Here is a 27,294-nt window from a genome sequence, read left to right as displayed (position 1 = left end):
AACCATGAAGCAGATGGAGATTTGTTTTCCAGGTACTAGGGGGCTATGCCCCCTGCTCCCTTCACTTGCCCACCCCCCGGGGCGCGCTATATGCCAGCCACTTTGCGTCTCTGCTGCTCGCATTGAGAAGAGGGGGGCTGAACGCACGCGAAGGAGATGCAGTCGCTCCTCCAAAACCCTCTCAAACGGTGATACATTGGGAAACAAATATTTTTCTTTGCCTCCTCTCTGCTCAATCAGCTGTTGGCTTGCTGCTGCCGTGCTGCGCGTCGACCATTTAAAAGCCCGTACAGCAGCTGTGCTTTTGTCTCACGGGACTTGAAAGTGTCTCCGAGAAAAATCACGTCTCGTCTTCTATCAAGCCATCCACGATTTTTTTTTTTTTTGTAACAGAGATATTTTAAGGCCTGTCACATTACACGTTTCAATTACATGACATTAGCGAGTTAGAGGCAGTCTTGGTGCGCTCCCATGACCCCAGTTGTGTAGTCAGACATACTGAGCAACTCAGTCCGGTCTGTGACTCATCCCAACAAAATAGAAGCAGGTAAGTTGTAGGGGCTGCCTCACTGTGTACGAGAGCTGACAACCAAGTGGTGCTCACCCAGACATACAATGCATGGAAAGCAGTGGTGAGGAATAAGAAACTTGCCTGTTTTGGACCCGACAAGCCGAATATGCTACTAAAAAAAAAACTGCTGCTGAACTTGCCACTCCTGTAGAGCCTTCGCATGGCAAGCAGCTTATTGCCTGTCAGAAAAAAGGGGTGAGCTTGTGATGCTTTGCAAAGCTGAACCTGCTGGAAAGTCATCATGCAGTCATACCCTGCACGTTCTAGTGATGCAATCTGACGTGCTCAGGCGATGGACGGGCTCAGCAGCTGCAGTCATCGAGGATGGCACCCCCTCTGACTAGAAGTCGTCTAATGTGTTATCGGCTTTACTGGGTTTCAAGAGTTGTGTTTCCTGAACAAACAAGTAACCTGAAACAAAATGGTTGTAAGTGCAGTAAACCGCATAAAACAAAAATCAATCCTTGTTTAAATTTAAAACGTGCCAAATAGATTCAGGTTTTAAAAATTTAATTCAAGAAAAATGTACACACCATACAAACAGCTTTCATTTGAACAGGCAGACTTATTTACAGGCTTTAGAGGTCACTGCAAAGTACATACAAAGAAGAAGAAGAAGAAGAAGAAGAAGGGTAACTTCCGTCCGATGCCAAACATTTCTCACAGAACTTTTTGTTTTTCTCTTGTAGTGTTGCTTTACAATCTCAGGCAGTTTTGGCTCATAGCAGACTTTTTTTTTTTTTAATATAAACAAAGCAAGCTTTTCTGGTCTGGATACACTGACGTACACAAAAAAACGTATTTCAAGTCCCTGGTTAACAAAAAAAATGGCACTTTTTGAAAACATCCACTCAGTTTAAACTTTACATTAGTGGTTTATTAAATAGTCCTGTGCTTCAGTCTCTTTAATGTTTCTGTTACAGTTGAGATATATTAATACTCCAAAGAAAACCAATTAGAATTTCACCTCTTGGTCTCTGTAGGAAGATATTCATTGGAAAAAAAAATACTGGATTTATACCAGAATGTAGGAAAATGTACATAAGTGCTACAAAATTATTCTAAATACTCGGGCAGTAAAAAAGAATGCACACTGCCGGGTTAACTGTGCTAAAATATAGAAATATTTAACAAAATATTTTTACAAAATTGAAAATTGTGAGACTACATTTAAAGCATTATTAAAATGTACATATTGCACTAAATATTGTACTGGTGGGTCCCCAGGATTCTCTGAAGAGTAAATAAATTGGGGCACTAAAGCAGCAATTACAGAGGCTTTGTTAATACAGCTGAGGAATCTCGAGCGCTCTTCCTGCAATGGCATTTCGCTTACTGATCTCGAGACTCGTACAGAAGCTTTGCTGCCTGCAGGGAGACAAAAGGAAATATCTTTTCATGGAGACATAACTTCAGGCCATAAAAAGAAAAGGAAAGGATACCAGAGACAAAGTGCATGCACCCCAGGGACAAAAAGCCCAGAATGCCGTCACACAGTGAAGTGCACATTAGCAGGAGTGTTTTGGTGTTGTAAACAAGATTTAACTCCAGAGTGGAGGGGGTCAGACAGCCTGTGTCTAGGATTTACAATAAAATAAATAAATAAAGTGGACTTCATTATTTCTTTTTGTTGCCAATACAATACATGAGGGTTTAGACAAATAAACTGACAAGATGTAAAGAAGACACAACAGCACCTCCACCAAGTAATCAAAGTAGTAGTGACGTTTGCTATTTTTATCATTTAGTTCCAAGTTTCTAAGCCGACAAGCAGTCAACTACCCCAGGGAGGCACAGTGGCCACTGATTTTTGATCAATATTTATAAATCAGAATGTGAGTTTGCCTTATTGCTACACTCAGGCCTAGAATGACAGTTTTGCAGTGTGAAAATAAACTAAGATCCACCATTTAATCCACAGGAGGGTATGCCCTGCTGTACTGCCATTGTGCTTTTTGTAAAAAGCAAATACTTTGCAAACAGCAGTCTTGACTGGAGGAAGACTTTGCCACTTTGCATATCATGCGTCTTCATTAGAGCACCATAGTGCCAAGCTGCAAGTGCTGCGGACTCAAAACTCTCAGGTCTTGGATTTAAATTCCACACTGGGTTGGACCCGTGGAGTCTGCACATTCACCTTCAGGCTCTCTTCCTAAGACTACAATTTCCTGCCAAATTCTGAAGACATGCAAGTTCGATGGCTGGAGAATCTAAATTTAGGTACTGAGAGCATAAATTAACAAGTGGTATGGAAACAGGGATAAGCAGTACATCAGGTAAGCTGATATACACTTTCTATTAAATTAAATTCTGTATTTTCAAGCCATTTTATGGAAGCTTAATCCTGCCACTCATTTCACAAAAGTACTGCCTACTGTAGTCGGCATCATTGTGCAGGAGTGTGCTCCGGACATCCAGTGATGGATAGGATTAAGGATGTGCATCGGTGACAAGAACTGAACAAAACCAACTACCAGAGCAGCACTGGGTGCAAGGCAAGAAGCAAACGTGGTGGATGGTACTCCAGTCCTTTGGAGGGCTCAACTGCATACTCAATCAGAAAAAAAAAATATACAGAGTGCAATCGATTAACAAAAACCAATAAAATGAACTTTTTAGTTGTAATCCAGTTTATTACTACAGATATGCTGAAACAGTGTGATCAGGTTGCACAGTTGCTTGTGTTCATATCTTGAATGTTCAGGGTCTCCGGTTGGGGGGATGGAAAAAGAGGATAGAGGTTATTAACTTCACATTCACATGAAGGACTAAACACTTTTTTGTTAAATTTGGAAGTACCCCTGACATATTTCCAGTATTCAAGGTCTTCCCTGCAGTCACCGGTAACATTGGGCATGCATGTTAAAGGAGAGGTTATCCATCCTGCTATACCTTAACTACAGGGTCACGGGGGTCTGTTGGAGCCAATCCCAGCCAGCACAGGGCGCCAGCCCACCACAGAGGAGAGGTTATGTCTGCACAATAGCATGCAATCAGGTTACTCGCATGGGGAGAAAATGCAAACATACAGACCCTGGCACCTTGAGTCAGAAATGACAGCTCTGTGCCACCACTCTGCCTATGTTAAAACATCTGTACTAAAAACTTAATAATCTTTAGCCTAATTAAAACTAAATGTGTGCCTATAAGTTTTGTTCAGTTCTTGTCTTTTGATTGTATGCAATGCATAATCTTAATCTACACCTCACTGTCTGCCATAGGAAAAGAGCCTGAAGGAGATGCCCTAAGACTATTATTTCCTCCCAAATTCTGAAGACATGCACACTTGTGCACAATGATACCAGTCACACCAGGCAAGTTTTGTGAAAACACCATAATCCCTGCAAAATAATGTAATACTTTTGCAAAATAACAATAATTTAATAATCTTACTTATAATAGTGTCAGAAAGTGGCCCTTGTTCAAATCAGTCAAATTTACAATAGAGAATTTCACCGTTTTTTACTTTGTGGCAATGCTACTACTATTATTATATATTATAATTATTATTACTATTAATACTATCACTACCACTAAATTTGGCTCTTGATGAATAACTGGAAGTGTGTGCTCGGTGACGAGCTGGAATCATATAAAAAGGTTGGTGTCTGCCATTTATCTGACTCCGACCATCCCAGTTCCCAAAATGTCAATTGGTGCTTTTGGAAATTAAATGAAAAGTGTGGATACCTTTTCAAAGGATTAAGTATTAAAACTGAGACAAAGGATTCTATTATGGAAAACTCTGGAAAAAGACAGAAATCAGCCTGTCATCCTAACCTTGCAAACCGTGTGCTTCTTAGTAAGAAGAGCAGCAGCACTAGCTGGCCACGTAACTTCTGCCTACAACAGCCGTGTTGCGTTTCACTTGCATGTTGGCGCCATCCAGTGGATACTGATAAAGTTGGAATTAGATCTAAATAGATGAGCCCTTAAAGTCAAGTTACCTTGTGCATGGCAGCCAGCCAGGAGGCAGCAACCTTCCTCTCTTCATGGGCAGTCAGCCTGAGTTCTTGTATGTCCTGGGATGCAGGTAGCTTATATTGCAGCAGCATCCCACTGGGGCGAGAATTTCCACCTACACACAGTCAGGGGGAGGAGGGTGAGCAAATGAGTTATCAGAAGATCTTAAAATACCAGAAATTCTATAGATGGAAGGTAACATTTAGTATCAAGACAGAATAAACAGGATCTTATTGAAATAAAAGCAAAACAACAACAAGGGTAGATTCTGGAAGACGGCGCAATAAGGCAATCATACAATGGCCTTACATTTTTGCACTTAAGCATTGTTTTACCTTACACTTAAGCTTTTATTTTTTACTTTTAAGTAAAGAAATAAGACTTGGGAGACAGAAAAGCATTCCTGATGTCTGGGTGTTACAATAATGAGCAACAGTTGGCCTCATTTGTTTAGCCATGCTTGAATGACACACACACACACACACACACACTCTCATTCTCACTCAGCATACAACACTTTCCATAAGCAGCGACTGACAGGAGCCACCAGAGTTTTGTCTATCATGTGCATTTCAGACCTTTCAAAAGAGAAGGAGGGGTGGCATTGGTGTGATAAGAAAACACAAAATAACAGATTCAACTCTGAGGGACAAAGAAAAAAACAGAAGGGAAAGCAGAAAAAAAAAACAAGCTGACCTTCAGAAATATACTGACTTTCCAGGAGACTGGTGTAAGTGTGAATATCTTTTTCTGCATCCAGAACAGAGAAAGGTGAAAGACAGACAGAGAGAAGGATTAGTCAAGTTGCATACAGACAGACATACAGCTCTACAGACACCACGGCTGCAAGTTATGCATGAATGGCAAATCGGCCTTTTTGACAGCTGCCAGGAATAGAGGATTTCAAAGAAGTGGCAGACATGGGTGCCTTGGGGAAACAGCCTTTCAAAGCTACTAACATTATGTCTTGTACAGAGACAGTGCGACAGGTGACACGTCGACCCTCTAGTCAAGTGCTTGCATCAACTGTCCTGGCAAAACAAGCTAAAAATGACAAAGCTGATAAACAAGCATTGTCAATCTGAAAGCTTTCATTCTTGATTGGAATATTTTATGGTGGTATATTTTGTAAGAGGTTTCACAATGTTTATGCATATTCTGTTGGTAATGTGAAATCACCTGAGCAGCCAGAGCTTCTTTAGTAACACAAACTGTACCCATGGGCATACAAGCAAAGCTTTTTTGTATAAAGTACCAATTTCCCAATGCTACAAATGACATCTGAAATTAACAAGTACAACCTCTCTGCCATGTCAATGGCTTCTAAGTTTCCAGGAACTTCACTTAGAGAGGAACCAAGTTCTAGATGGCAAGTAAGAAAGACCACACACTGAAAGGTGGCAACACAGTTGTGCAATTTCTTGGAACAAAGCAATTAGAAGTGCAAGAAAATCCATACCTCCTGGAGCAAATCCGTCTGTGAGAATCTGGACACTAGAAATGCGGGCAAGCTCAACCTGCAGATGACTCACTCCAACCATGAAGAGATACCTTACACCAGAAAACATGAAGCAAAACATTAGGTGTCAACACCACATTCAGTATATAGGTCTGCTACTTTGTTTCCCAAAAAATGTATTTTACAAGCAACTATTTGACCTAATGTTTCAAGGAAAACTGAAAGTTTGGCTGGAGTTTATAGATAAACATCCCTGCATACCAGAGAGCAATGACAGCCGTCAATATTGAAATCAGTCCCCTTGCCATCTGTAGCAGTGCTACCATTAGTTAGAACTGCATCTCCCAGCAGTCCTTGCAGGGACTGTTGGGGTCAAAGGTGGCCAGAGGGGTTTAAAAGGAGGGCAGGGGTCGAAGAGGAAGAAAAGTTTGTTTTGTGCTGGTATTTAACTGTTGAACTGCCTGTCGTTGTCTGCCATATATCATCGTGTCCTGGATTGTATTGTTTGTTGGGGTCTGGATATCATTTGTCTACCTGTGTACTGTTACTGAGGACGTTGTCTGGATTCATTGGCTTTCACGGAAGAAGGAGCGCTCCTGAACCATTCATCTGTCAACCTACTTCAGCAACTACCGGTAGGACTGTGTTTTTCCATTTCCCTCGCTTTATTCAAATCACTGGACATAACTTCACCACTGATTATTTCATACATGGACTTTACTGCGTGTTTGTCGTGTTTATTTGTTAAATGTAATATCGCTGAAGGGATCGGGGTGGTATTGTTGTTTCAATTAGTTAATTTAATTTAAGTTCCCAGCGTGTTTTCTTTGTTGTCTCTGTAGTGTGTGTGTGTCGTGCCAAGGCTGGGGTTGTCCCTGGTAATCCTCGATTAAAATAAATAAATCACCGTCACGCACGACGGTATGAATCTTAGCGGCTTCTGACCGCTACACATCTACTTGTTTAAACAACCACAGATTTGAGGAAGGAAGGAAAGAATCTCACTATGCAAAAAATAAGAGATTTATATTACTGATCTATACTCATGACTTTCATTTCCATAATGTACTGAATACATTCTACCACATTTCAAGATTAATTTGAATAAAAAATAATTTTCTGCAAACACCTTGTTTGTCAGCTTAAATCTTATCAATGGTTTTCTCACAACAGTTCACACACTCATGAATGATAATTATACAATGATGTGAAGATAGATATATTGAGAAAACACAAAGATTCAAATTGAACAGGACCCAGCAGTGACCAAGTCTGAACAATGGCAAACAATAGGAAATTGTGTATATTTTATAATTACGTTTTAATTTTAGATGCGATTAATTACACACATTCATGTGATTGATTTTTTTTTTTTTGTTTTCATCAGGAGGAACTAGGAAGCTCATCAAAAGGACACAACCTTGTAGACTTCATACTTCAACAAGGCAATGAGCCTAAATGCAAAGCTAAAGATACACTTTAACAGCATGAAGAAGGTGAAACATCCTGGATGGTACACGCAAAGCCAAGATTACAATACACCGTTACTCTCCGAGTAACTTTCAACAGTTAGAGTAAGTTTGGAAAAAAATAACAGGCAAGTATTAAACTTGCAAAATGTGAAAAACATTTACTGAATTCACAAAAGATACAAGGTAGTAAAGGCTGCAAATTGCTGAATATTCACACCCTTTAACCCTTAGACATTTAATCATTTTGAAAAATGGATTTTAAAATAAAGTGGCACAGTGGTAGTGCTGCTGTCTCACAACAACGAAAACAGGACTCGAGTTCCTAGTGCTCCCTGTATGGCGTTTGTATGATCTCCATGGGTGTCGTCCAGGTGCTCCAGTGATAAATTAAATCCTGATAGGTGTGTGTGTGTGTGTGTGTGTGTGTGTGACTGCCCTGGTGATGGGACAACATCCTCTCTAGTGATTGTTCCTGCCTGGTGCTCAATGCTTTTTGGGTAGGTTCCAGCTTCCCCACAACCATGCTTTAAATAAGGTTTTGGAAATATAAGGATGTATTTTAAAATGTAGAATTTTGATTTGCATTTATTATTTTAAACGTTGATCATGGCCAATGAAAATGTAAAGATGCGTTTTATTGTATTGTAACACAACAAATTGCATTGTGTCAATGAATACTTCCTATATCCTCTGCATATGCTTCATACATTCTGTCATTGTCTGTTCTGGACAACCACTAAGCAGGAGGGTGACATTTTGATGCAAGGTTCGTCCAAACTAGGAGAAGCTTCTGCACTTGCTACACCAGCCTGTGTCGATAGTTTTTGTCAAGTCTTGCATCAGTTTTAGCTCCCCATGACCCTGAATTGGATAAGCAAGTTAGGAAGTGGATGGATGGGCAGTACTGCCCTTAAAAGAATAGTTGTGTCACATCCAATTTGGGATGCTTCATAAAAGAGAAAGGTCCATGTTGCAGCACTTGAATGCAGGAGGCACTGGGATGCGTGTCGGGTATGCACTTATGGTCACTGCACGATACAAGTTTGCTTTTCTGCAAAGGCCAAGTTCACTGGGGATTTGGGGAGACCTGGTCGATTGTTTAAATTAGTGACCGCAATTTGAGTGTAGAATACAAGCAACAACTTGTTCCTATCTCTACATAGCAATCAGCATCTTTGCCATCTACAAATGGCTGGTTGGTTTCAGCAGTTTGATCTTACAAGCAGAAGCAGAAACCCTGACAACTTTAAAGAAGAATCTGGATGAAATACTAGGACAACTTGGCTATTCGCCCAGCAAACGGGTTTGAGGAACTGAATGGTCTACTCTCACTTGTCAAATTTCTTATGTTCTAAACGGCATGCTTGTTTTGCATGTAATATATTGTAGATATGCTGCACAGTATTACAGTTTGCAGCAAACTTTGCCACACCCTTGCTAAAAATGCTCTCAAAATGGAGCTACATTTAGCATAACTAACTTCTGATGTTTATTTAAAAAAAAACACATGAGGGCAGTGTTTAAGCTAAACATTTCTTTAAGCAAGAATGCACCAACAATATGTACATTTTCAAATGTAAATCTAAATGTATAATTGATAAGACTGGCCATTTTAAACTATTAAAATTATTCTATTGAACAACAAAAATTAAACACATTGTACAATTTAAGAAAGGTAGCCCAATCTAATCCTAAACGTACAGCAGCTGGAGAAAGAAGAAAGCAAACCTCTGACCACTGGCTGGAAAGGAATTCAAGAAGTGAAACATTCCAACCCGGATGAATACGGTTTAAGGAAAATGGACAGCTGGATGCACCGAATCATACTTTGTCAACATCAAGGAAATGAATAATGTAGCCTGCAGCAACTTCACATCAATGTTTTGTAAACCACAAAAATACCATTTACAATTCAATTTTAATTATCGTGCGCTCAAAGCTTTTAAAATGTATTTTATATAATTGCTTTAAATATTAATATTTTATGATCCTGTTTGGATTTGTCCATATGACATTTATGGAAAACAAATTCAAAACTGGGTGATTTCTTGTAAAGTAATTTGACAATGGAATTTGGGCCATAACAATTCTGATTGAGGCATATCATGAAACTACCTAAAACAATTCTGAGAAATTGCAAAATAACATGTTACGGTAATGATGTCATACATCACAATGTGTGAAGGGGCCACTCCTCTGGCAACCAGCTAGAGGCTTGCCAGTTTTCCTAATTAAAAAATACAATGAAAATGTATTTTTTTATTCAAGGAAGAAAGCAAGTCACAAAAAAGCTGAAATATACAGTGTATCAAATATCAGCACTATATAACATAACTACTATAAAGTAACTCAGATATTTTGTTGGATGTTACATATTTTCATGCAAGTTTAGTTTCTGGCATCTTTTATAAAAATATTTTACTTAAACTATAGAGGAGGGTTCCATGAAAAATGTAATTGGTTAACTAAAAACTAGCTATATTCATGTATGCTTAAATGTGTTCAAATGGCTGTATATACAGAACTACATGTTTTCTGTTTTCTAATGCGAGAACAGTGGGTTCACTGATATTTTTATTTCCTAAGACTCACTGACTCAAACACTAAAAACAAGGAATGATCGATTCCAAGACATGTGCCCAACTCGGTAAAGAAGGCGAAAACCCCATAGCTAAAGATTCTTCCTGGGTGGCATGGTGGTAGCGCTGCTGTCTCACAGTAAGGATGCCAGGGTTCACATCTTGGGCTCTTCCCGTGTCTACATGGGATTCCTCCAGGTGCTCCAGTTTCCTCTCATTGTCTAAAAACATGCAGGTTAGGTGCATGCTCATCCTACAGTGGGTTGGCACCCTGTCCAGGATTTGTTCTTGCCTTGTGGCCTATGCTAGCTGGGATAAGCTTCAGCCATCCCCCACACAATCCTCTTTTGGATTAAGCAGGTTAGAAAATGACATGACCTAAATTCTTCCTCAAAACTCGATAACTCTGTATATAATCACAAACCTTACCTGTGGTTGTTTGAAAGTCTGCACATCATTGCTTCAGATTTCTCAGAATTTCCCTGTGTTACCAGAAATGATCCACCTTGAAAAGATAAAAAGAGAATACAGAAACAGAGCACAGGATGAACTAAAATGTCAAATGCATTCCTCCTTCAAAGTGTGATTACTCCTACCATTAAGGAGCAACTTCAGCTGCTTGTCATAGAATTCCATCTCCTTCTGAGAGAGGAGGCCGCACTCTGCACACTGTCTGACAGGGTCCACAAAGCACATCCGGGGTAGAGGCACTTTCTTGCTGCAACACTTGTCACAAAAACATTTCCCACAGCGTCTGCAATGGTGCTATATGGGGTAAAAAGTAAAGAAGTCACTAACTGTGAGAGTGGCTATCAAAAGTGACATAGCACTATATAAACTATATGATCTGTAATATCCAAACACAATATCTAAGAATGAAATACTGAAGACAGTTAATTTGAAACAAGTTTTAAGTCTGAGAAAAGTGGATATGCATTTTAAAATCCCTGAGTTCTAACTTCAAATATGCATCTGAAGATTTTCTGATATGTGTAACAAGGAATACTCTTATCTCCAGGCATTCACTTTATTGGTATCTTCTTGTGAAAATAAAAACAAGGATGAGGGTAAGTTATACAGCTGGTTCAAAGAGTTAAAAAGAAAGAAAAAAAAACCTATTTCACAATTTAAAAAAAAAAAAAAAAAGAAGAAAAAAGGAGAACAAAAATTCAGCAAGTTCGAAACTGCAAGTAACAACTGTAAGTTACCTTGGACTCTGTACTTAAGGTCTGGTAAGCCTTTGTACACACAACAATATTTGTTGCAGGTCTCAAAGGTGGACGCTTTGATACATTAGACAAATACATTTGATGAGGTTTTTGAAGTGGTCTTTACGAAGATATTCTAGGGACAGGTCAATAGAATGACAAGTGGGACTGGACACTTATTCTTGGAGGGCTAAGGCTTGTGAAGGGGGTTCTGGATGTGTGGGGAATAAACTCTGGATATGCATCAAATATTACCCATGAATTTCCCCGAATATCAAAGACAAGAGTTTTGCACAGATTAACTTAACTGTCTGCAGATGGAGCCCCATATTTCAAAGATTCAATCTCACATATGGTGAATTCAATGCGCATATTGTCTTTTTTACTCTGGACTCTCATCTTCACATGTTAATGGCTATTCCAACAGTACTTAAATCAAATGTCTTTAAAAATTCTGCCATAAAGCAAAAGTGATGAAAAACCAAAATAAAAATTGTAATCCTCCAAGTAAGTGAATGATGTGTAATAATTCTGTATGTATAATTTGTAATTAAGAACCAGCTTTTATGAACAGGGAAGAATTAAAATAAAATGAAAATGATATACAGTGAAGATTAAAATAAAATGCAAACTATAACAGTAGAAGGTGGTACACTTCTGTCATGCTGTAAAAAGTACCACTACTAAAGCTATTAGAAATGCACTGTAGTCTTGTTGCTGCATTACATAAAGGTAGCAGCACGCCGTCTACTTATATCTATTTATATGCTGCTAAGTCCACTTGCTTCATTTCAGGGTCAAGTCATTCAAGTCAAGAACCGACTATTAAAAGGCCACTAAGCCCATAACAGGGCACACTCGGGTACACAACCACTTTAAACCAAAGGAGACCAATTTATCTAACACGTCTCTAGGGAGTAAAACTGGAGAAAAACCCATTTAGGCAAAAGACATTATAGGCTCTACACAAGCGATCAGGCTATGCTTTAAGATTGTAGAGATGTAAAACAGTTGTATTAACTAGTACATGGCTGTGTGACACGTCTGAAAGTTACAGAAACATTTTACACAGAATGTTGTTTTTTTTAATAAAAATTACGTAGACAAAAACAGATGATACAGTATACACTGGCTGTTCAATTACAACATGCAGATACTCAATTGCTTCTGTTGAGATTTAGGGCTGCAAGTCTGTAAAATTAGCAATGCCCATATAAAACATTCACAGAGCTACTTAACCTAATACAGTGATGCAAGGATCCAGAAGCTCTCCTGGCCATATCAGACATGGAAGAAAGAAAATTAAAAGCACAGTCTTCATTTATTGCACATTATTGGAATAAAGTGTTAAATAAGAATACTAAAATATGATTAATCACATTTTAATTAAATGTATTTATTGTAATATTATATAGTAGCCTTGGTGTGCTTTGATGAAGAGGAGCTGGATGAGATCCAGCCTGACATCACGCACATCCATTTGCTGCTACAGCTAAGAACCTGTCCTCCTCTGCAGCGTGCAGGGAACTCTCCCTCTTTGACCACGGAGATGGAAGAACATCTTCGTAACATGAATGTCTTGGATTCACGACTGCAGTAAGCCACAATACCACAAAGAAAAGTCCCTGCCTGAGACAAATTATGTTTTGTATTGGAATATTAATCATGATTTATAAATCAGTATGCTAGTTTATTAAAAATGCTTGAAAACATTTTCTAGTTGTTTTTGAATTTTAAAGTATTTATTTAAAAAAGCCAGTTTTGGGGAAACTCCTGAGGGTAATAAGAAAACTCACCTATGAATTATCATGGATTAATTTGAATTACTTTAACAAGCAGATTTTTTTTAGATCATCTAGTTTCTGACCAATTTAAAAGGGTGCACCATGAGCAGTTTTATCAAAATATCATAATCTTTAATTATTATTTGGACATCCCTTTCTTATTTAGCTCATGTAGTTTGATTGAATGTATGATATTGTGAGACAGGGTAGGAATTCTTGCAAAATATTTCGATGACCGCTTTACAGACCAAAAAAATAAATAAAATCAATTACTCAGCTCTACACACTGAAAAACAAAGTGGAAATTATCAATAAAGAGTGCATATACTACAAGTTAAATTTAGTATTTTGTCAGTCATTATAAAATGACATTAAAAAAACCATCCATTTATGTTCTGCTTTGTTCTTTAAAGCAGCGTTTTGTTATTATTTCAATATAATTATCCCTCTTAATGGCAATTGTCAAAAGTACTTTTCAAAAGTGATTTGCCAAAACTGCCCAGATTCCAAGCTAAAAAACAAATCCGTTAGATGAATCACAGGGACCACATTCCTGCCAAGTAAAATTTAGACAGACTGGAAACGGCAAATTCCAGGCAGAGCTGCAGGATTTATCTGATTACTCATACAAACACCACCATAGATCTACAGTGGGCAGCAAAAAAACACAAAAACCCACTGCTGCCATTTCTTTATAATACACCTTTTTCAATAGTTAATACAAGCATGTTACTGTTTATGTCTTCTTACCTTTCTAGTGAGGAAGTCAAACTTTGTGTCACACTGCATGCATCTTGGGCACTGCATATGAAAAGAATAAAATACAAATATATATTACATTTCTTTAAGAGAACAGTTCTTCCAGAATGATATATTGGATTTGATCTTAAGCCTTCTCAGAGCCTGAATTAATCATTACTTGAAACACAGGTCCCAACAACTATTAATTATATTCCCTTTTAAAAATGTACTCAGCTTTTCAGAACTAGAGTCTTTATTAGTTGAACTCAGAAGTTAGTCTGCTTCACATAAGCCACGTAACACAACTGCAATGAGGCCTGAATTCTACATAACTGACAAAAGTTGAGTGAATTGAATTCTGGTATACAGTATACACAATATATACTGGATAGCAGTACAAATAAATCAATATGCTCATGAAAAGTACATTTTAATGGATTTTTGGTTTAATCAAATCATCTTAACTGTTACGAGCGAGATGGCAGACAATTTAACACAGAAAGACAATTCACTCTGATGAGTTAAAAGTATGGCAGTCTTTATATTTGAACTCTAAAATGGTGTCTCCCTATTATGTATATATAAAAAAAAAACAAAAAAAAAAACAAAACTTGCAACGAGACGTAATCTTTTGAAAAGAGACGGAGACACTTTCACGTCACATGAGACGGTCAAGTCACGTCATACTTACAACTTTTGGAAGCAAGTCCCGTGATACACATGCAGAGCAGGTTAGAGATAATGGAAGTAGGAAAATTCGAAAGTCTCAAAAAAAGGAGAGTAAAGATCACATTAGCGCAATCAAATTGAAATTACTGGGTGAAATAACAGAACAGCAAAAAGAGATAGAATAGTATTTGAGGATGCCTGGGGGAGAAGAGAGATGAAATGCAGATCAAGCAGCAAGCCAGCAGCTGATCGAGCAACTGTTATTTGTTTCCCATTGTATCAACGTTTTAAGAGGGGTTTCAGAGGAGCGACAGTGTCTCCTTGGGGTGCGTCCAGCCCCCCTCTTCACAAGGGCGCGTGGTGCTGCTTGCTTGGTTGTATGGGACTGGGATATTTGGGGGGCTTGGTCGGGGTAGGCGAGCAAAGTGCAGATCATGCAGCACGGCAATAGCAGCAAGCCAGCAGCTGATCGAGCAAAGAGGAGGTAAAACAAACTGTATTTGCTTCCCATTGTATCACCGCTTAAGAGAGGTTTCAGAGGAGCAGCCGTGTCTGCTTGGGGTGGGTTCAGCCCCCGTCTTCACAACGCTGCATAGCACTGGCTGTGGTTGGTGGGGGTTGATGAGCAAAGCCCCCTAGTTATACATATATAAAATTGCTCCAGCCTAACAATGACTAACGTCCTACTATATGAACTTAAGTTAAAACATCATCAATTCTTTAGTTCATAGTATCTGTCTATGGCTTACACTGTATGAAGCAAATCGGCAGAGTTGTTGTAGCTTCAGGTTTAAACATTGCAAAAATGCTTCAGTCAAAACATTCCAGCAGAGCAGCCAGATGTAAAAAGCGTTGACAGAAAGCAGTTCTGTGAATAAAACAACAAAGTCCTACTACCCTATCATTTTTTTACTAAAAGTATATATATTGTAAACATGAATAAACTCATTAGATAAGGGCCTTTGCTGGTAAAGCATCCTGGAAGGTTTTGTAACAGTATAAAATATGGAGGAACACTTCAATGACATACCAGTGATGTGCAAGAAAAACTCAGGTTATGGTAGGATTAACATGCAGTTAACATAAACTGAAGAACTCCAGTGCCTTCAGCTACAATCTTTGAATTCTTACCTCTGCTTCAAAAATAAACCTCCCAAAGTATTTTTTTTCCCCAAAAAAGCCTGAACCTTGATAACAGTGTAACAACAGAAACATTAACAAAGCAGAATTTTCTTCTACATGGTTTTTAGCCATTTTTTTTTTTTTAAATATAAACTCTTCTATGATTTGATTTTATAAACTAGCCTGGTAGGTTAAGCATAACAGTCTCTGGCTTACTCTCAAACATCTAGTAAATAATTACTTAAAATGACTTTTTTAGACTTACAAGTATTGAACCTGAATGGCCATATCTACCTAACCAATGGATAACCCAATATTATAATATTAAAAGGCTGCTTCTAATATACATATTGATTTGGCTGTAGTGTCTGGGTGGGTGGCAAAGGTTGCGTTTAATTTGCTTTGTAAAACTATTTGAAGTTTCCACACAGTAGGGTAGTTACATGTACTGTATGTCCAAAAATTGAACATTTGAATTTGTATTGCAGTTTACATATTCTAAATTGAAATGAAGATTTCAAATCACATCCAGTAACACTTTTTAACTCTGGATGTCACAATGTAAAATTGAAGTCAGGAAACTCCCATTTATATGTTTTAGGTTACTAGTGACCAGTGAGAGAGAAAGAACTGTTCCATGGAAACCCATAATAATGTGGATTTCCTCTTTTTCCCCCCCTAACCAGAGTTGCCAACCAGTGTTTGCCTCTGTAATCTTCAAACTCCACTTAACAGGGAAGGTGGCTCATGGAGATGCAGTTATACTTCTTGCATTGGAAGTTTTGCATCCTCCACATGTTCTGAGGTGCAGGGGGTATTGTACATATAATCCACCTGACGCTAAGCACATTTGGGGGTGGCTAGTACTTGGATGGCAGACTATTTAGGATAAACGTGTTGTTGCTGGAAGAGGTGTTGGTGAGGCCATCAGGGGGTGCTAACCCTGTGGTCTGTGTGTAGAACACAATGCCCCAATGCAGTGCAGGGACATTGTGCTGTACAAATTGGTGCCATCCTTCATAGGAGATAATAAATAAAAAAAAAAAAAAAAAAAAAAAAAAACCACACACACAACAAGGTCTTGACTCTCTGTTGCAAAAGAGTAAACATGACGGTCAATGTTGGCTCTACCTGCCAAAACATCCTTGAACCCAGAACGATCGATATTCATAACCAGGACGGACTGAGCAGTGAGGACACAACACAGGTATCAGTTGGTGCAAAAGTTCTTCAGTGATTTATGAACAATCCACATGTAAACAGTGCAATGAAAACTCGTCTATAAATAAATAAATAATCCAATAAAAACAGCTGTTCAAGTGAAAGTTTAAATCCATTATACAATAAATAATCCAAACAGTTAAAATGAAAATTTTACTTTAAAAAAATCCCCAGCCGGTTACACTTTTGGGGTCCCTGCAGCATGAGGAAACATCCACCAACTGCTGCAGTTATCCACCATTCCTTACAGCTGTTTCTTCGGCATCTGCCGAGACCCACAGCTAAAACTGCTCCCATCTCCATCCCAGGCATTCAGCCAGGAGATGTCCAGAGCGGAAGGTCACTCCTGCTCTTTGGTATGTTCACCTTTGCCAGTTACATGCGCCTGTCAGGGTATGTTCCCAACCACCTGCTTCCACTTGTACTGCAACCCCCCGCCAAATATCTTACTCATGCTCCTATTATACTACTAGGGATGCTGGTGCACTGACACGGATTGAGCAATCTTCCAAACCACACATATCACAAAACACAATCAATCGATTATCCCATCGATACCATTGAGATGCTTTGCCATGTACACCACCACCCCGAAGCCCAAGCGCTCCTTTATTTATTTTAAGCCACACACCACAATCGATTTCACTCACTATACAACATTAGGATGTTTCCCAATGTCTTGACTAAATTGCCCACCACAGCCAGGTCATTCTGGCCCGCTAATCATCTTCGTCCCTTGGCTATCTACCTCTCTTACTCCTTCACCACCTAAAAGCGAATAGGTGGTGAATGTACTGACATAAAAATGGGTTCCGTTACATCGTCCAGGAGGAAAAGTACACACTGTTGATTCCTCACTCCCCATGTAAAGTGCTTTGAGTAGGCTAGACAAGTGCTATATAAATGTAATTTATTAATTACAAACTGATGTATTCAAAGCTAATCTGGAGAAGCACACACTTCTTAGTATGTCACCACTGCCAGTCTCTTTCATATGAACCAAGGAACTATGTTTTTACTTGTTTCAGTGGAGGAAAACAAACAAAACAAATGTATGTGTTAAATGTTGTACTACTAACTGATCACTGCAATATTACAGTACCATTTTTTATTTATTCAATAGATTCCTTTATATAGTTAACTTACATAAAAATCAAGCACACATGCAAGATATTGGAGTGATTAGTAAAAAGGTACAAAGTAACAAACAACACCTAACTAAACTTTAAAGGACACCAGAAGTAGCTTAGTACTAATGATAGTTGCAAGACTAGACAAAACACAAAATAAAATTACGGTTGCTATAACAGTGGTTTCCTATTGTTCCGACTGATCTGAAGACACAGGAGTAGTGATACAGTACACATATCAATTGTCCATTTCACAATAATGAGCAAAAAACTGCCAATTTCCATCTAGAACCAATTGGTTTGTAATTGGTAGACTGGGCTGCCATTTTTGTGACGCAGAAAATATAAGGTCGAGGGAATATGAAGTACCGGCAAAGCATAATAAGTAAAAACTACAGAGGAAAATAACTTGTTTGGAAATATTTGAGAGAGTCTGAAAGTAACAGGACTGCCATCTGTAAAATTTGAAATGAAAAAGTTAGTTGTGGTGAATTTAAAGCAAAGATATTTGGCACAGGTAATTTGATTAAACACTTTTGAGAGGGTACATAACTTTGTGGAGCACGCCAGCTTTCAACAATGTAGTGAAAGTAATAAAAATGCTAAGAACCAAACCTGCCTCAGCCACCAGTAATGGCACTGTATTAAAAGAAGCAGAAATGTGACTGGGATGGTGAAAAAGTGTATTGCTAATAAAAAAATAATAAAAAAAAATGGAGATAATTTTAGATAACTATGCATTTTCTCACAACACATGCCTGGCTACCTACCCGTAAAGGGGGAAAGAAAAAAAAAAGAAAAAATGTGTGTCGGATGTGCTGTTGTACTTCCAAGATAGAGCCCACAAATAACACCCATTCTATCCCCCTCAACCTGCTCTCTAAAATAATTCCTGTATATCACCATGCTTTCTGACTGTCGGATGCAGGACACATTTATACACAGTCACAACACTTACTCACCAGGCTAGCTTGAAATGGTTTGTGACCTTAAGCTACAGTAAACTTATGCAAATTAAAAAGTAAAAGTAATATTTAGGATGCGCTAAGAAACCTGTAACTACCTTGAGAAAATCCATGCACACAAGTGTTTAGAGTGAGGGTTTAAATCTACCTCAGGAGACTTGTGATAGTCTTCACTCAAAGGAATGGAAGTGGGGGAAGAGGAAAAATAAACACACACACACACACACACTACAGAGATGTGACTTAATATTTTTGATATTTCTGGATACATATTTTGAGATGTTAGTGTGATATACAGTAAGTTATATAAAAATTTAACTTAACAGAATCCTAGATGTCTACAGACTCCATTTTAAATTGTTCATGTGACACACTGGAATGAGAGTGGAATAAATCGGATTCAAAGGGTCATCCATAAAGAAAAAAATATTTTACTGAGATGATGCAAAGCATAACATTTCAGTTTGCCACTGTCAACAGGCTTGCCTTCATAACAGATTTTCATACTGTGCTGTTTAGTTTTCTAAGTTACCTCACTAAAGTGAGTAAATGTTTGGTAGTTTGTGAACTCGTGAAGAGTTACCCTTATAAACCGCACTGGTCTAAATGGAGAAATGAGGTCATCCATCAATGTACTCACAAGTGCAATTTGTTTTAGCGACTGACACTCCATAGTCTTCAAAAGTCCACTATGCACGTTTATTAGGAAACTACTAAGTTAGCAAATATGAAGCCTAAGAATCATAAGGTATAATTAGTTCCTTGGCTATATGAAAACTACCAACATATTAAAAAAAAAATGTATTTATATATGTATATTACAGCATGTGATGGCAGTTGATTTCTGCAGGTGCAAGCTATTAGTGACAGAATTACTTAGATGATTCATTTAAATGGATCATCTATTTTCTGCCTTATAATTAAGACAAAAATGTAATGATCTTATAACTCTCCCCCTCCCCAGAAAAATCCCTACTGAAAGTAGCCAACTAAGACAGACTGTCTGGAATTGCAGGTTGGCGGAGGCACCTAAAATCAGCATTGCTCACATTAAAAGGGTCTTCAAAGAGTAGATGTTATATACAACAATAGGAAAATCAGAAACAAGATAGTAACAAAAGTTACTATCACAACGTTGATACAAGAGCAAGAAAAATTGATACGTTGATACAGTGGACAAGAAAAAAAATGCTTTCCCAAAATGGGCTCAGATGGCTGTCACTTTTATTAACAATGATACAAGCTATCTACTCAAAGATATGAGCAAGTAATATTATTGCCAAAATTTGTTTAAGTAAAAGCAAACTTACAACCCCATGTCAGTATGCAGGTCAGTATGCAGTTTACAACTGTGTTGCTGAAATATGCAAGGCCTTACCTGAAAAAGACACTGTCTGGATAGAAGCATATGTTGCTGTAAAACATGTACATACCTTTCAGCATTGATGGTACCTTTGCAGAAGTGCCTGCTGCCAATTCCATAGGCACCAATGCATCTCCATAGCATCAGAGAGACAGGCTTTTGAACTGAGCACTGATAGCAAAGCTGGATGGTCCCGCTCCTCTTTAATCCGGAGAACATATCACCCACGTTGTCCAAAAAGAATTTCAAATTTCGATTCATCCAACCACAGAACAATTTTCCACTTTGCTGCAGCCCATTTTCAACGTACTTTGGCCTGAGAAGACAGCGTTGTTTCTGGATCATGTTCACATGGCTTCTTTACATGATACAGCTTTAACTTGCATTTGTGGAAAGCACGGCGAACTGTGTTCACAAACAATGAATTTTGAAAGTGTTCCTGAGCCCATGCAATGATTTCATGACAGGATCATGTCCGTTTTTAACGCAGTGGTGCCCGAGGGCCTAAAGATCACGGGCACTGGACATTGACTTTCACCCTTGTCCCTTGCGCACAGAGATTTCTCCAGAATCTGTTGATGATATTATGTACTGTCAATGATGAAATATTGAAAGTCTTCTCAATTTCATGTTGAGGAACATTATTCTGAAATTGTTCCACAATTTTTAGACATGTTTTTTTGCAGATTGGTGAACCTTTGCCCATCTTTCCTTCCGAGGGACTCTGCCTCTCTAAGATGGTCTTTTTATGTCCAATCATTTTACTAATCTGTTGTCAATTAACCTAATTAACTGAAAACTGTTCCAACAGCTGCTTCTTTTTAGTACGACTTACTTTTCCAGCCTTTTGTTGCCACCATCCCAACTTTTGAGTAATGTTACTGCCATCAAATTCAAAATGAGCTAATATTTTTCACGAAATAGTAAAACGTTTCCCTTTCAACATTTGCTGTTTTCTGTGTCCTATTGTGAATGAAATACAGGTTTAGGAGATTTACAAATCATTGTATTCCGTTTTTATTTATATTTTACACAGCATCCCAACTTTTTTGGAATTGGAGTTGTACATTCAAGTCAGTTTTTGCCCTTTGAACAAGATTTTTTTTCTTCAAGATACTGACATTGGATCCAATATCCCTAATGCTGTCCTAGTTTACAGTACACCTCCAAAACGAGAATAGTTTTGCCTTTGTCCTGGCCATCTCACAAATTCTCCTAGCTAGATTCTCTCACTGTTATTTCTAATTAAATCCTTCTCTAATTTAGAGTCAATAAACCTGTATTTAATTAACCTTCACCCCTCTCACCCATCTCCCTAGTAAGGTGCCATATATGCTCAAAGTAAATGTTTTCTCATGGCCTCCACACCTACCCAGTCTTCCACATACAGTAACTTCAGATGTCAAAGTATTACTAGAGGAGTTTGCCAGGTTCATGAACAGTATTCCTGCTTTGGCCACTGTAGGAACATGGATTTGTAAAATTTAAATTTGGAATGAATATGGCATACAGAGTAGTTTATTTTGTCATAACTATAGAATAAACAGACAAATGGTATGAAAGGTGCTCAAGTATATCCTTTCCAAAACAAAAGAACCATTATACTCAAAGTAATGCAAAAGATTCTGTTATCCAACTTGCTGTCATTTCCAAATCCCCCAATCAACCTGGTTTGTCATTTTGCTAATCACAAGGCACTAAAAATTGAAACAATTGTCACTGACTATCTGCATAAATCAAGTTCTCTATGCACAAATTATGTACTTTTAATGTCTGATTATGCATTATAAGAATAGTTTGCAGGATTCTATCTAATTATTTTGTGTTACTTCCACATCCTAAAGACATGTACGATTGGTTAATGTTTGATACAAAATTGGTCCATTTTAGTATTTGGGTGTGAACATCAGTGGGCCTTGCAAAGGAATGATTTCTGCCTTTTGTCCAAAGCGGCTGGAATCACTTCTGACCACCAACAACTCTGAATTAGGTTTCCTGAAAATATGATGTTAAATTTGTACAGCGTATTACTTATATACAAAGCATGACCACAACAGTAAGAAAGCTAGCTATAATGCAAATGAAACATTAATTAATAAAATCTTTACTTCATAAGCAGCCTTTCACAGATCACCCTATCACATGACACTTAGCACAAAAGAAGATAATTCTAAGAAATAAGATATAGTGAATTTGTTTTAACCCCCGATGTCAAATTTCAATTATAGAAAGAAAAAAAAAAATTATTTTCTTCATGCGGCACATTTCCTAAGCTCAAAGTGCTTTAACAATACTCAAAAGGGAACAACAGGAACAGAAAAATCTCAATAAATATCTAGACAGAAATTAGCATCAAAGTCTTACACCAAATAAAAAATAAACATTAAGTACATACTTCTGAGCTGCCACAATAAAACAAACAAAAATAAAATGCAAAGCACTAGAAGGGAATAACTAAAGAACCTTAATGTATGGAATGAAAGTTAAATGCTTTCCTGAAGAAATGTTTTATGATTGATTTTAAAAGAATGAACCAAGTCAGTAGACCAAACTACTTTATATCCAAAGGCTGTATGCACGCCCTCACATAGTGCACAGGTTAGTTTGGACCAGTTAAGGTAGAAAGGAAGATTGTTATGTAGGACGTTACTGATACAGTCTGTCAAGGCCATTTGAAGCTTTGTATGTCAGCAACAGGATTCTGTACTTAAATCCTAGAAGACACATTGAGCCAGTGTAGACTGAACATTATGTGCTGAATACTGCCAAGTCTTAGTGAGAACTCTTGCAGCAGAGCTTGGAACCAGATGGAGTTGAAATGGCATATTAGAAGGGGCACCTGCCAACAGAGCACTAACGAAGTCAATGTGAGATCTGATTAAAGTATGGACAAGCTTGTTAGAAAAGAGCTGGAATGACCACACACAAGAATTGTTATGGAGGTGAAAGAAATAAACCTTCTTGCTGCGATATATGCAAGTTAAATTCAAAAGGGAGGAATCAAAAATGATTCCAATGACTTCTTACAGAAGACAAATGTATGATACACCTACAATGAATAAAAAGAAGTTTACTTTCTTAAGCTGGGCTGTACTGCTAATAGTACAAGTTCGGTTCTAAAGAGTTGTGCTCCATCACACATTTAATTCCTTGAACACAATTTACCAGCAGGGAGATTTCGGATAAACATCCACTTTAAAACAGAGAAATACATGAAAATATCAACAGCAAAGAAGAGGAAAAAAAAAAAAAAAAAGCTGTAAATAACAGAGTCAGGCAAAAGCATGCAGATGGAGAAAAGCAGGGGGCCAAGGACAGAGACCTGATGAACTCCTTGTATGACTGGTGCTATGCTGGACTATGCCAGGACTGACCAATTCTTGACTGTCAGTTAGGCAGGACTTCAACCACTGCATAGCAGTGCAAGAGCTACCAAGCATGCTCTCCATCCATGCCATTTGAACACTGTGATTCACAGTTTCACAGCTGTGCTACAGTCTCTGACAAGGGACTGGAAAGGCTCTATCAGGTCAATAGAAGTTAAGTAACATTTAGGACATTCAGACAGAAAAGGTATGATAGATAGATAGATACTTTATTAATCCCAAGGGGCGAGAAACAACATGACAATTTCAGACTAAGTTTCATGACTGGGCATCAACTCGTTCGTTAGTAGAAAGATGTTCATATCAACTATCAGTATTATCAGTGGTATATCAAGAATACATTTATTACAGTCACGACAGCCAAGTGGCTGAGATGGAATCTGGTACAAAAGTGAAAGGCCTCATTTATCTGAATACTTTATGGATTGAAATTAAATTTGTAAAAATTTGGTAAAGGAGGTCAACTGAAAGTGAAGAGAGGGGAAAAAAAAAAAAAGGATTATGAACTGGCGTAAGTAGAATAATTTAGGTTTTTAAAGTTATCATGAAACAGCAAAGGAAGGTTTCACATTCTGCAGTGGAATAACTGGTACTAGAACAAATGAGGTGTTTTATTCAGTGCAGGTGATAAAATCCTTAGTTAATCATTGCTACCCTGCATTACTCTTCCTTAATAAACATTATTTGTTGTGGTTAATGATAGACTTACCATCAAAAGTCTTGCAGATTTTCTCCACAGTCTCAAAAAGCATCAGACAGTTGTTTTCATTGATCTTAGTGCCTTAGTGTAGAATTATACCACAAAAGCCAAATGCTTAAGGGAACAGTTTTAGCTAAAGCTGAGTGATGGTCTAAATTATAGCTGTCAACAAGAGATATCTCTCTCATATATATATATATATATATATTTTTTTTTATTTATTTATTTATTTATTAAATGTGGATGAAAGGGGTGTAAATGCCAAAGAATGCTCAGAAATAGAGGCAGTGATGGTAAAGGGAAAGATATTTTTAAAGTTTCTGAAAGAAATTCGACATTTACATTTAAAGACAGGAAAGACTGGAAAAAGCACCGCTCAAGGTCAGAGAGGCCCAAAATAAGTGCTGTCATCATTGTCAGCAGATCAGGTCTAATATATAAAATGACGACTGTAAGAGCAGGTGGTAAACTTTGTGTGCTGCATGACATCAATAAAAAAATAACAATCAGCCATATGCTAAAAAAGGAAACAAATAATAATTCTTACATCAATGTAAAAAAAAAGCTTTTGCTTTACTATACCATATATATTTAACAATTCATAATTAACACGAGGAGCTGCCTGAAGAGCCCTCTTAAATAAAAAGACAGTTAGAAATCCTCCACCAACCATGAACAGACTGAAAAAAATTAAGTATTGTGATATCCAGAGATAAATATATCCATGAAACAAATTAATAATAAAAGATCCTGCAGTTACAAAAGGTTTCTCGGAGTAATGGATATTAGAGAGGATGTGTTTTAGACATTGGCCCATTTGCTGAGGAAAGCACCAGAACAGAACCAAAGACCCGCATAGCACACCTCAGAGAGTACAGGTTGATTCTGTCCGAGAAGCCAGCAAGACTATTTCCTGTCACAGTGATAGAAAATAAACATGTTGCATAATAGTCTGGTGTCAGCAAGAAAAGAATTCAGTTCTGGGACTAAAAAAAAGTTCACATGAAGTGCAATAATGGCATATTTTTCTGTTGTCACTGCAAATATTTGAATAGCAACAATTAAAGTGACAATGAGATGTCATCTCAAATACAACTCTATATAACAGATGGCATGTTGAATCTCAGAGAGCAATAGCCCTTTCCACATAAACATCCAAGAAGAAAAAAAAGCCATTCGAAGTGTGGTCTTAGACATGCACGTTTGAATGTTTAAAGAAGCAATCACATTGGAAGGAAGTATTTTGACAATAAAATGTGTGTGATACTTTAACATATACCAATAATTGAATGGTTATATAACCAATCTGTAATAAAAAGGAAAGTCTGGCAGAGTGTTTACAAAAAAAAAAAAAAACTGCTGGTACTGTATTGGATAAAAATCTTTATTTTTGTTCACATATGGTTATAGGGGTATATTTGTACCACAATACCAATGCAAAATTGACTGCACAAAAAAAATGCAATTTTACAAATCTGGGGGTAATTTACTAGGCCCCTTTTACCAGCTATGCAAAAAAAAAAATCTCTCTAGTAGACCTAGCTACCATTAAATGTTTCACAGTGTATGAAAAGGCTGCAGGGACGTAGCCAAGAATCAATTTAATGGTAGGGTGAGACAATAATATGCTCAATTAGTGCTACTAGTGAACGTGTATATTTTTCAGGTGGTGTTGAATCAAACCCAGTGCTTCTTCAGTATGTTCGATTAAATGATAAAGAATAAAACTCAAATAATAATGGTCACTCCTGTCAGTCACTCATGCTTGATTTAATCATTTTTCTGTTAAGGTGGCAGACCAATGCTGAGGCTAATCATCTCCATACATTTGGACAATACAGTCATAATACAAAAAAAAAAAAGAATTTAAGTATTTCTTTTCAACTACATGGCCTCTTTTTTCCTGCAGCTTTTACTTTGAAAATCATTCTCTATTTCGAAGAAGGGATGCTCTAATAATAATGTTAGACCAAGAGTCTCGTTAATATCTGCTATCAGAGAATCCCAGTTGCTAAAAATATAATCAGAATTTTAAGATGCTCCTAACTTTGATACTCTACCGCCATCCTTTTTACTCTACATCTTTGTATTGTCTGGTTTAAGTTGTTTAAAAAGAGGTGAACGGGCTAAATCGTTGAAACGATGAAAAGATACAAGTATTCATAAACCACACCACCGGTTTCCATGACATTTAAAATTATTACAAGCAAAATTACCACGGGTATTTAAAGGTAGTTTTTCAACAAAAAGAAGGGGGTAGCAGCAACAGCCAAGGCTGACAAAAAGACACATCGGCAGTAAACAGAATTCCTATCGAATACCATAGCTGTCCGCTAGTCCCGGACTATGGAGCCGCCCTAGGAACATACAGCTCACCAGCTAGAGACTCTGTCGCACAGCAGTCAGGCTGTCATTAAAGATACTATCCCACACAATATAAACAATCCCGCTGAGAAAGTACGTGCAACTAGACTCGTCACATCGTGCACCCTTTGCTCTAGCCCAGGCAGCCTCACCTCCTTATCTGGTACCCACTGCGGTTCGTCAAAATAGAAAGGGCTGCTGAAAGCTCCGTTCTCGGGCACCATGCGTAGTCCGCTTGGGCTACGGACCAGCTTTTTGCCATCGGGCACAGCGGACATTTTCGCCCAACCAACTTCACTGCTGGTTCACGCCTCCCTTCACCCTTTCGGTAGGCCCTTAATAAATGGCATTTCTCTTGCCTAATCCGAAGCCTCGACCGGAGAGCAAACCTCACACTGTTGCCGCCCCACATCGGCGAGGCTCCCACAATGAACCAATCGTGATGCCGATGTTCGTCAGTTGACACACCGCCTCTTGGACTGAAAGACGTAACACACAAGCCAATAAAATTCGAGGACTGCAGGGAATGGACCATATTTGTAACATAGGGTATATTCAACAATAGTTTATTAATTCTTTTTATTTTTTTCTCGATTG

At 37.9% G+C, this 27,294-nt stretch overlaps 1 protein-coding gene across 2 annotated transcripts; it reads right to left on the bottom strand.

Moving 5' to 3' along the window:
* Positions 1 to 1,060: 1,060 nt before the first annotated feature.
* On the bottom strand, positions 1,061 to 27,105 carry zfyve21 (zinc finger, FYVE domain containing 21). Of its 2 annotated transcripts, XM_039741790.1 has the most exons (8): positions 26,850 to 27,105; positions 13,787 to 13,837; positions 10,641 to 10,809; positions 10,474 to 10,549; positions 5,994 to 6,085; positions 5,231 to 5,284; positions 4,519 to 4,649; positions 1,061 to 1,939 (listed from the first exon to the last, which is right to left on the bottom strand). In XM_039741790.1, the coding sequence occupies exons 1-8, from the start codon at positions 26,973 to 26,975 to the stop codon at positions 1,904 to 1,906; spliced, it is 735 nt and encodes a 244-aa protein (XP_039597724.1). In that variant the 5' UTR covers positions 26,976 to 27,105; the 3' UTR covers positions 1,061 to 1,903. The 2 variants fall into 2 exon arrangements, with proteins under 2 accessions (XP_039597724.1, XP_039597725.1); XM_039741791.1 differs by lacking the exon at positions 5,231 to 5,284.
* Between the last annotated feature and the right edge of the window lie 189 nt (positions 27,106 to 27,294).

The sequence above is a fragment of the Polypterus senegalus genome, chromosome 18 (genome assembly GCF_016835505.1).
Source record: "Polypterus senegalus isolate Bchr_013 chromosome 18, ASM1683550v1, whole genome shotgun sequence".
Lineage (NCBI taxonomy): Eukaryota > Metazoa > Chordata > Cladistia > Polypteriformes > Polypteridae > Polypterus > Polypterus senegalus.
The sequence above is the reverse complement of the archived record's forward strand: the minus strand, read 5'-3'. Positions and strand labels throughout refer to the sequence as shown.